This window comes from Sprattus sprattus (assembly GCF_963457725.1).
Source record: "Sprattus sprattus genome assembly, chromosome: 16".
Classification (NCBI taxonomy): Eukaryota; Metazoa; Chordata; class Actinopteri; order Clupeiformes; family Clupeidae; genus Sprattus; species Sprattus sprattus.
The window spans coordinates 22,500,083-22,512,208 of record NC_137914.1 but is presented as its reverse complement, the minus strand read 5'-3'; the positions used below and the strand labels follow the sequence as shown (position 1 = coordinate 22,512,208).

The following is a 12,126-nucleotide window of genomic DNA, read 5'->3' as shown; positions in this document are numbered from 1 at the left end:
AGGTTTAAGTGACCACCAAATAACAACAGTTAAAGGTTTGATAAAGGATAAATGTTTTTTTTTTTTTTAGACTCTGCTGGTCAAGATTGTTTACATGTCAAAACTGCAAAAGCAAGAGATTTAACAGGCATATTGCGACAGAAGTGGGACTAAATGGAAGCCATGTCTTCAAAATACCTTAACTACAGTTCCCTGTTTAATGAATGTGACTCAAAAGAGGACAGAGCGACAGGGGCAACGGGAGGATTATTTGTTCAGATTCTTTATTTCTTGCCGATTTGCCGTGGTGGTGGAACTCCAATGCAGACCCATTCAAACCTTACTCACCCAACTCATCATCCATTCAAAACTCCAACCTTGTGCAAACTCTTTGCTTAACCGACCGCAGACAACCCAAATCCCATCATCAGCTGGGGAGTATGAAAGCTGAACACTCCCATAAAAAAGGACAAGCAAACAAGCAGACTGGCAATGATGGAGAACTAATTAGAATAACAAATAGAAAAAAAAAGGAAAGACGAGAAAAAAAAAATGGAGTGAGAAAATTGAACTGCAGAGAAAGAATGTTAGCATAGCGAATGCGTGCCAAAAAAAACAAAAAACAGAGAAGTTAAAATGCGACAATACAGGAACGGAAAAAACTGACCTGCCTCATCTGCGCCCTGAAGGTGTTACATGGGTCTCTTTCAGTAATCTAGGAAATCTTCTGGCTTTTGAAAAAGCCGTTTACCAGAGTGTCGCCATTGACACACACACACACACACACACACACACACACACACACACACACACGCACACATTTAAAATGACTGATTACATGACACCAAGCACACGCTGAGGGCCTTTTAAAAACAGCATATACTTAATGAACAGCCATTATATATACCATTGAGGTCCAGGGCTTGATGGGTCAGTGCATAGCGATGGGAGACTAGGCTTGTATAATTACATTCAAACTGATCACAACTCTGAATGAATAAATGGCATCTACAGCCAAATGATGTATGAAACATTGTCATTAGTAATCAATAGGTTCTCTGATACCCTGCATCTCGATTTGCAAACTTGGTTTGTGATACTTATACAACAGCAGAATTTCCAGAAATCATGAACATAATTTTTAAGAGATTGTTATAATAGATATTAGGAGCACATCCAGGTTAAATGCCATCCACGAACATCCACAGCATTTGGACCTTAGCCTTTGGGCTCTCAAGAACAAATCAGCCAGTGAGAATCTCACACACCTTACATTCACAACAGATACATTCAACTCAATGCAATAAGCTAAGTGTTGACAAATGCAATGATCAGAAACATTTGGAACTATTATGGATTCAGCCAGTGTAACGCCAATTGTGGTACCACCTGCAACATCCTCTCACCACAGTCTCACCGCAAGCTTCTGAAGAGGCACTGCAACATTGCCGATCTGCCCATAAGGGCAATATCCGACAGGTGTTATAATTTTCACTTTTGCCAAATGTCTCCCTCTACCATATAACCACAGAATGTCAACAACTCTCTCTCACTCTCACACACACACACACACACACACACCTACACCTACTGACAGGTTAGATTCAAAGCTTCTGACGGGATGGCAAAGGGTGAATATATGATTTTTAGAATGTCTTGAGTCGTAATCTGCTGTCACTGAAATAAGGAATTCTCTCCATTGCAATAAAAACGTAAAAAAAAAAATGAAAGCGTTCCATTAGTTATATGTCAGCTTGAGAATTAGGCCTAGTCACTCGATAAGCAATTTACCCTCAATGGCTTTTTCCTCCCTATCATCTCTTTCAGGTTGCACACACACACACATGCACAAGTGGAGGCGTGCAAACACACACACACACTTCCCACACACACACACACACTGACACACCCCCACCCCACCCCCACATACACAGACACACAGTCCCACTTTCAATACTATGGACTCTATTGAACTCTGTGATGACACCTAAAAAATAAAGACCAAAAACAAATAACGAAAAAAAAAAGATTTTTTTTTCTCTCACATTTTTTTTTTTTTAAAAGATCCATAGCACTCGTTTTTAAATTAGCATTCACACATGCATACTCTGGGTGTTGAATGTTGGCTGAATTGTATGGTGGGGACAGAACAGCCTTGTCTTCATAATTTTCGTGTTGCTCAGTGGTCAGGAGGAGGAGCAGGCTTGTAAAATTGTCAGTAGGAACTCTGGGATACTCACTCCTCCAACTCTCCGCCTCTACACCCCCCTCGCCCCCAAACCCTCTGTGGGATGCCCCTCCCCGTTGGATAGTGTAAGATCAAGGCCACTGTTCCTCTGCATCTTGGCCATGACCATATCCACATTTAAGACTGTCCAAAGGGGTAGGGTCCATGACTATCCTGAAAGGAAGAGAGAAATAATTGGTTCAGGCTCTACCTTCGTCACAAATGTGGAAACTTGACATTTGGACACATTTAGATACTCGAGACAAAGCACACACACACACACACACACACACACACGCACACACACACACACACGCACGCACGCACACGCGCACGCGCACGCACACGCGCACGCGCACGCACACGCGCACTTCCAATTGCTTTATAATTTTGGAAGGCCATTTGACAGAAAAACTAGTATCATGTAGCCAGACATATACAAACATGAATGTAAATTTTACAGTTTTAGTTTTTTTTCCCACATTACATTTTTTAAGTAGGGTGAAACTTTTGATAATCAGGAACCTCATAAAAACCTGACTAACTGACTTAAAAACAATTCTCAATGGTCACAAACAGCAAAGAGGCAAGAAAGGGTAACACTCAGTAAAATGTAATAGGTAGGGATGACGTCTTCAAGGTACAAGTGCCCCCCCTGCTGTTGGTGGCTCCACCAACCAAGCTGCCTCTTAAAATCCCTCCAGGACTACTGCTTTAATATAATAGGTTTCTATTAAAGGCAATGGGTGGAGATTGAGTCGAGCATGACAGTATGGCAAGTTGCTTGGGAAAAGTCTCTGTTCAATACTAGTCATTTAAATCCTGCACAGAGGTCATGGGTGTATTTATCTCCATGTGATGGTGATTCCCCACCCAAGGGTGTAATCACAAAGCGTATGAAATCAACCCTTTGGAATGCATGCTTGGACCGGCACACCATGTCATATGCCTTATCATTTCAGTTGATCATGTGACTTATGATCTGGCCGCATGTGCCATGTGTATACATTGTACACGATCAATGAGCAGGGAGTAGAAAAGAGAGAATGGTGGTGGAACTGAAGTCCCAGACCTTCAAGACAGGGGTTATATTTGTGCTAGGATTAAGACCCACAGGAAGTACCATTAATAAGGCCCAAAGTGTGGTACTGCACCCCTACCAATGGGTAATCTTCCTCCACTTGGCAGAACTTGATGGCATCAAAGCAATTCTTGTGAATGCAATATCCGCTTGGCAAGCCACAGCCACTGTTGTTATTCCCCGGGGCCCACCTGTTGACATTCCCTCCCGTATTTGATGAGTGGTTCCTATTAAAACTATTTATAAACAGCAATATCGGAACTCCCTTATTCAAATTTACATTTCATTTCACTGATACTATCTTCTAACCAATGGTGACGCCACTAGACTACAAGCAGTCCTGGTTCACAATCTTTTCTTCCGTGGTCCTAAGGCGGTGGAACGAGTTACGGAGCTCCACGCATTCTGATGGATCTTTTCCAGTCTTCAGTGAACAGCTAAACACCCAACTCTTGTGTGATCACCTACATACCGGACATGTTTTCAATTTCAACCTCTAACTCTAACCTCTAGGCCATTGTGTGAGCCTATATCGCCTATTTCTTCGGCACCTCCTTGTAATCACTCCCCTTGAATGCAGTGAAACGCATGCCACTGTTTTCTACATTCTGTATTGTATCTGTAGTTTGACATCTTCTGTTACCAGTCAAAGAGCAATAGCTCAAACACGATATGCAACTAGTACTGTTCTATTTTTCTATTGTTACTAGATGGTTCTAGTCTTTTTTTTTTACCGTGACATACAATCAGATCAGCCTTTTCTCGCTGGATGTTGGGTTTATTGCAAAAGCCAGGAAATACAAGAAACCCCATTTTATAAATGAGGTGACCTGTTTCAGATTGGGATCTGCTATTTTGCATAAAAATGTAATGATCCTAAGTAGGGATGCAAATTATCGATTAATTCATTAATCATTAGTTGATAATCTTATCGATCGACTTTCGATTAATTGATAAGCGGCGTTTTTCACCTGAGTTTCAGTGCTTCAATAGGGCCTTTAAAAATAGGCCCTATTATTATTATATTACATTACATTATGATAATTCTATTCTATTCTATTATACATTCCTCAAGTAATTATGCATTAGGAAAAGAAAGCAGAAAAGTTTTTTTATGGTATAACAAAATCCATTCATTAATTAAAAAAAAAAAAGAAAAATTATGGACTGGCTCAGTTCTTGCATTTGAAACAGACATAAAACAAAAAAGAATAGAAGAAATTAAATAGAGCCAAACAGAATATTATTGAGCCTATAGATTATGAAGAAACTGCATCTAGGCTATTACAAGCTAAATAGCCAACACAACTCTCTGAAGTTTAACTCGCGCTCACGGTAGTGAGGGATAGAGTAGTTACATTCTTAATGACAATCCATCAGGCAAAGGTAAGCTAGCCCGCTAACGAGCTAGGTATCTAATCATTAAGCCTGAGTGAGCTAGTCCGCTATCAAGCTAAATAGCCAACTCAACTCTTACTTACTTACTTACAGTGTGTTGGGGGTAACGAGTTACAAAGTAACGGACGTTAGTAACGTCATTACTATTATTGGTAACGGAGTACAATAACGCATTACTCTCAAAATATTGGTAACGTCACTACTTTACTAGACCTCAGTAACGAGCTTTCCTGCGTTACCCAAGCCATTTTTTGCCAGTCCGAAAAGTTCTCTTTTAGTGGCGCGTGCATGCTTCCAGCCTGTGCGCTTGTTTTGGCACCGTTGCCACAGAGACCAATTTGAGTGATTTGAGTGACGTAGCTGCTGGTGCGGAGAAGGAGGGAAGCGGGGAAATGGATGAGACGGAGACAGGAGGGTTCAGCCAGTAGCGATATTCTCATTACTTTAACTTTGTTGCTCGAAAGGACAAAAATGTGCGTGTTAAATGCACTATGTGTCCAATTGAACAACATAAACACTCATACAGATAAATTAACAAGGATAGCAAAACCGATGTATAAGCATAGAATCAGAACGGCAGAAAGGCAGGACGTCAGATCACAGTGACAGGCTGTTTTTTCTCATTAAATGTGAAGGTTGAGATATTCATTACATTTAATTCAGTCTTACTGGTGGTCCTTTTGTAATACCAACAGACACTTCGTTGTGGATAGGTAAAGCCTATGTACTGTTCTCACTACGTGTTTAGCATTACATCGCATACGTTTCTGGATAACAGCTGTTGCCATTTCCACGAGACGAACATTTGAATGATGTCAAAGTAAAAGTCCAATAATATACTGTGTTCGTTTCCATAACAACAATACAAGCAATATACATTTGCAGACCTGAATAAGCAGAGGGCAGAACAGCCAAGGGTGCCAATAATTGTGGAGGGCACTGTATTTGGAAATTTATGTTGAGTGACTTTGAGTATGAGCTTTTCTCTTAACCCACTACAGCGATTCCTACAGCAAGCTGGTTTTGTTCTCAGGAGTATGCCCCCATTTGGTTTAGTGGGGTCTCATGTTTCCAAAAGCCTGTTTTTGGCCTATTTTTAATGTTACTGCTGATTGACCCACCTGAATGTCCCCACCATACATGGCCACTTGTATCCTGTTTGTGGATTTTAAAGTGAGGCATATTTCTTTGGTAAGACAGGTAGGACAGGGTTAATGTCCGTTCAAGTGGATGGCTGAGTTTTATATGCCCTATTGTTTTACATGTTTACAATTGCAATACACTATGAAAGGCTAAGAGATGCCCTTTATTGAAAATTGAAAATAAATTGATGAAAGGGCCATGATGTTTGCCCAGCTTTGCGGTAAATTTGGACATTTGCTTAAAAAAATGGAAAGTAAAGTAACTAGTAGTGAAGTTACTTTTCAAATGCAGTAACTAGTAAAGTAATCTAGTTACAATTTTCGGAAGTAACTAGTAACTTGTAACTAGTTACTTTTTCTGAGTAACTACCCCAACACTGCTTACTTACTCTCATGAGCCAAACTCGCGGACACACGTTAGCGCGGGAGTAGACAGAGCTATTCACATTCATAGCAATGTGAGCTAGCCCGCTAACGAGCTAGGTAGCTAACTCTATGAAGTCTCAGTGAGCTAGCCCGCTAACGAGCTATTAGCTAACCTGAGTTTTAAGACTATAAGCCATAACTCGCGGCAGTAAGCGAGAGAAGGTATAATACAGTGTAGCTGTGATTTTAGGTTGACCAGGTGAACTGGTGGTGCCATGCAGGACAGAAGCATGCACGGTGTTCAAATGGTAACTGACTGAGCTAGTGGAACGATTGTATTTCAATACCGCATTACACAGAGAACATTTGTTTTCAACCGGTCTCTCGCGCTAGCGCCCTCTAGCGATTAATCGTGATTAATACATTTTGATCGAGCAACCTCTTAATCGACAATTAATCTAAAGTCGATTAATCATTTGCATCCCTAATCCTAAGGTTTATTTGCAGATTCCTACAGAGACAATTGCTGTACTTCCTATGATTGCTTTATCTTCTGATTCATTATAACACATTAGACTGAACAGTTCCACGAGTGCATATTATTCAGGTGGCATATTTGAATAACTACACTCACTGGCCTCTTCATGGGGCTGGTTTGGTTGCTCCGAGGATGTGCTGTGATTTGATCATGGCCTGAATTTATGTCTGCATTTTGGCATTATCAAAGTTAAGTTTCAGCTTCAAAGTGAGAGCCAATAATGACCTCATGGTGACTAGTCAAACAACAGGAGTGGCAGGCATAGGAACTCTTTTAAATATGGACACTTTAAGGTCTGTTTGTAATTGTACCTAATTGAATAAAAAAAAAAGTAGGTACGGTACCTAGCCTGACGATGTCATAGTCATAGTCATACCACCTATTTATTCTCAATACAACTCACTGAAGTCTGCAAATGTGTGGCCAGTTTGGAATTCTCCATTTCATGGTCATCATCAAAAGGCTGGCTGCTTTGTTACATTCATAACTATTTTAGAAGGGACTGGAAAAAAACATCTATTCAGGTCACACAATCTCATTGTTATTGTTTAGCTATAGTCTGTTGACCCAACCTCTACTTGTAAAAAGTCTGTAATGACACACTTGTGTAAAAACACAATGCTGTGTCAGATCCTAGTGATTAAATCACCAGCACACACCCAAAGCTACTTCACGTGTCTGTGTCGCACAGTCAAGTCCCTCTCGTTTCCCTCACACTCTCACTCACCTGGCTGTAGGTCACTACTGACAAGTTGTTTTGCAGGTTGTTTGTGGCTAGAGACACAGAGCTGTGTGACAGTCCATTTTGCTCAGGCTGGATGTGCTCGGGGCCCGCCTCCCAGCCTGCACCAGGCCCCTTTAGACTGCCGTCGCTGTGATGGTGGTGGTGGTGGTGATGGTGCTGCTGCTGCTGCTGCTGATCGCCGTCGACTCCACCTCCTCCGCCTCCACCATCCTTGTTCTTCTGTGGCGAGGCGAAGGGGTTGAAGTCTCCCTCCAGGTTGCGGTGGGGCTGTGTGTTGAACTCTGGCTGGAAGGAGGACAGCTGCTGGGTAACGCCAAGGAGTCCCCCGACCTCCACGCTCAGGATCACCCAGATGACATCTGTGAAGAGGGGAAGAGAGATTTTCAAGAAAGGCTTCCACATCCACTCTAGGTCACAGGTCTTAAACTCCCATCAGGCCCATTTAACCCTAGACTAAAAAATAAACAGAAAACCTTGCTACCTTTGCAAATGGGTTTATACATAGGAATACTGCCATAATGATTACTGAATACTGATATTCTACCTAGTTAATGAGAGTGCTAATCAGTACCCTGTTCGGCGTACAACTGAAGCTAAGATAATTAATTTAGCTCGCGACAAGAGATAATATAGCTCGCTAAATGAGAACAGGCCAAGCCGGTCTGGCGACGTGCGCTAAGATAAAAAGTGGTCCAGTTAAGTTGTCCCAGGCTAAACTTGTCAGCTAAATTGCGCGTACACGTCTTGCTTCAAAAGGCAGGAAAGGTCGATCACCAAAACCATGATTTTTTTTTATGTTACGATAGTCTAAACTCAAATAAAAAGACTTTTTTCTCCGCTAAGGCAGGATATGACCTATGAAGAATTTAAGACCATAATCATGTCAAAATTCAACACTGCTGCGGCTGCGACAGCAATATAAGAAACTGTCTATAGGCTGTTCTAAGACGTGATATCTTTTCTGACATTGAATATGTGACTTTGGTGCAGCGGTTAAAGCTCATGGATTGCATGCAACAGATCGCTGGTTCGACCCCCATCGCCTCCGTAGTAATTGTAGTTTTACATCTCCTTGTAAATTGCTTGGAATAAAACCGTCTGCGAAATGACTAAATGTAAATGTATTAATAAGAAGTTCAATAAATTGAAGCAATGAAAACATATTGTGTGCATTTCTCTCTTCTTATCATGCATCCACCTTTTCTACAAAAATGATATGCTGTGAAGAAGACTGAGGTAGACTTTATTCACTACTGCACAAAAACTAGACACGTTTGCAAAACTATACGTTTGCAATGATGTAAGTTGCAGTTGTTGATGACGTATGGTTAATAACATCGTGATTGTAGAAGGGACATAAAATCAAGATCTTAAACAACTTTCGCCAATATCTCCGTAAGGGAGATGGGTTACTGTCAATATAACACTGTCATATAATTATGAGTGCTTTGTTCTCCGCATCGCCGACATTACAAAAACGTAGGCTACCACTCACAAAAACGGGAAAATGGATCTTGGCGGATCGCAAAGAACTCTCTCCCTACGCTAATCAAACTATCTAATATGACTCCTTTTAGTCCTTGGACAATGGGATCCCTCCTTTTGCCAGGGATGTGGCAAGTTTAGCCAGCTAAACTTAGTATAGCCTGCCCTGGAGCAGGTTAGTGCTAAGTGATATGTTACTATGGTAATTTATCAGAAGTTGCTTCGCCGAACCCGATAAAGGGGCGTTGTCTTTTTTTTAGTCTGGAATCTAGCTCGCTAAACCGCTTAGTGAGCGTCGCCGAACAGTACCCAGTTCATAGACCAACATATTGGTGTTAACAAGGCCATGGACCTATTTTAATGGTCATCAAAGCATGGATGGATCATGGATCATGGATGGAATCTCTTCTCATAAAGAATATGTCTCCTAAGCAACAACGTCCAAAACAAAAAAGATATTTTTCCAAAACAAAAAGATATGCATCTCCAAAACAGCTACATGTGCAAATGGAGGCACTGTAATGTACTGGACAAACGTACGGTCCACTGGGGTCTCACCTCCGTAGAACAGGCCAGTGGCGGTGCACATTCTCCACTGGCCCTGGTACATGCCTGGGGTCACCGGACTGCGCATCTGTACGCTTACTTCAGATATCTCCTGCGGATCCAGCGAGCGCACCATGACGATGTTCACGTGACCAAACTGATCTCCTCCGACGTACTTTAGACAAACTCCTGGGGGCCATGACTCTGTGCCTGTGATGTCACAACAAATAGACACTGGATTTTGAGTACCACATGGGTTGACAGCTCACACTTAAAACATATATTTTTGTATTCATGTTTCATCTGTATCCAATGATTTCCACATATATGAGTCAATATGAATTGACCTGTGTTTTGTATTCTCCAGGTTTTTGTGAAAGGTGTGTCTGGTGGCACTGACTCGCCCTCCCCAATAGTGACATCCTCCACAAAGGACATGGATGGTGCTGTGATGTTGGGACTCTCAAAATCATAGTAGGCTCCAATGGCTGCTTGAAGATTCCTTTACAGAGGAAAATAAATATTTAATGATACAACCATACAAAAACATGTAGGATACATGTGGGATACATGTTTCAATTTTGACAGGGTTTCTATGTCATAGTACACAATATATAGAAAAATGAATGAATATTTTAAAGTAAATGCATGTTACCTATTATTGGAAGTATACTCGTGGTTTCGAAAGAGCACAGTGCTAATTTTAGTAGGCGCATTCCTTGACTAATGGTCACGTGATTGTGAGTTCGCCTAATGCCGCATGCAAGTCCATTCCAACAACAACTTACGTTGTAGGAGTAGCGTATCTATTCTGACAGAATTCTGTGTACGACTCCTGGATATTTACAACAATGTCTTGCAATAATACATTCCAAACAAAATACGATATTTCAAACATACAGCACACGTTAACTTTAAATTCAATGATATCCAACCTCGTAACAAGATAACATTATCGTTTCTTTACTCCCAAACCTAACCCACTATGGAAATGTGAAGGTACAGCTAGCAAAGACTGGTAGCCTTACTATGACAGGGAGCCTTACAAATGTAAAAATGTAACTATCGGGAAACTACGAAGCCAATCATTAACTGGTCAGGCGATTTCGAACATTTCAGAATTTGCAGCTGCATGATGTTACGTAATCTAACTGCGGCTCATGTATGGAGCTTTGGATTCGTGCCATCAAACGACTACGTTACCTACCTGGCTAGCGGGAAAAAACATGAAGCTGCAATGTATTTAAATATGTTTTAAATACAGAAACTGGCCATGTATCTACAATGTAATTTGGACACTATATTGCAAGTGACTGATTTATTAAAACTCTCTAAAAAAAGTTAGCTAGCTAGCGACCTAACGTTCGACAGCTGACGTTACGTCGGGGAAACCCTACCCTTCAGTTCCTGAAGCGATCCAGCTAGCCAGCAAGCTAACGTGGTCGCTGACATGTCTGCTAGTGAGCTAGCGATAGCAATCAGCTTGGCCGCTAGTAAACTGTACAGGTACAATTAGCAATCTTGTATGACATAATGTTCCTCTGGAAGTGTTTTTCTGAGGCAGAACTCTGCAGTGTGTGGTTAGCAGTACATAATACAACCCCTTGACCGCTCTCAAAAATAAGTCTGTCCGCTTTATTTGATAACTAGCTAACATTAGCCACCAATATTTTGATCTTGGCTAACATTAGCTATCTTGAATACCAGCTTTACACAGGAGGTCAAGGGCTAACCTGTTAGCTAACGTAGTGTTCTACAAAGTAAGAAGCTGACTTTCGCTTTCACCTCTTACAACAATAATGGTTACACCTTATTGTATTAACACAGCAGCCCTGTCTTAAAGTATTCGCTACAATGACGATGGGGCTGGTGTGGAGGTTACAGGCAAACGACTAACATTAGCTAGATATAACACTTGAGGCCTCACATCCCCGAGCTCACCAGTTAGTCATATCCAAGAAGAAGGCGCAGCCAGCTGGGTTAAGTTGAAAGCCCAGCAGTCTTTGGAATTCGGTGATTAAGATATCTTTGTCAGTGGTGCCCATGCAGCTAAATTTCTGCATAAGCTCCGGGTCTAAATCTATGTCCATGCCCTCCATCGCGGGTGCCCGGGTACAGCGACAGGGTTCCTCTTTTAATTTAGTCCGAGGCCTCAACCAGTCATAACAACAAATCCAAAAACAACGGGAGTGCGCATGACATTACAGTGGCGGACTGTGGTGCGTTCACAGACTGTACAGATGGATCAGGAATTCTCGTTCTTGCTTTGATGAACGTCGTTCTGCTTGGTACACGCCCCCTTTACCCCCATATCCAGAACAATCACCAAAAAGGACGACATCATAATAGAGAACGAGACACCAGATCTCTGCCCAGATTGAACCATTTGAGGGCACCAGAAAAGTGTTATGGTCTTCATTGTTCATACTGACAGTAGTGCAGTGTTTTCGGTTGACCAAATGTTTTTTAGCCTTAACAAAGGTCACAAAATATGAGGGAAACAACAAGTAAGCTGTTTTTTTCTTTAAATTTCGTTCTGCTTTAATATTTTTAACTGCCAGTAGGCTAGTGCATATCAGCAACAGTTAGTCTGTCAATTCACTCATCCAGTCATTCATT

At 41.5% G+C, this 12,126-nt stretch overlaps 1 protein-coding gene across 1 annotated transcript; it reads right to left on the bottom strand.

Annotated features, from left to right (window-relative positions):
- Positions 1-236: 236 nt before the first annotated feature.
- ilrun (inflammation and lipid regulator with UBA-like and NBR1-like domains) lies at positions 237-11,732 on the bottom strand. The gene is made up of 5 exons (XM_080854201.1): positions 11,449-11,732; positions 9,855-10,009; positions 9,520-9,717; positions 7,459-7,835; positions 237-2,380 (listed from the first exon to the last, which is right to left on the bottom strand). Exons 1-5 carry the CDS (start codon positions 11,604-11,606, stop codon positions 2,345-2,347), a joined length of 924 nt encoding a protein of 307 aa, XP_080710327.1. The 5' UTR covers positions 11,607-11,732; the 3' UTR covers positions 237-2,344.
- Positions 11,733-12,126: the final 394 nt, after the last annotated feature.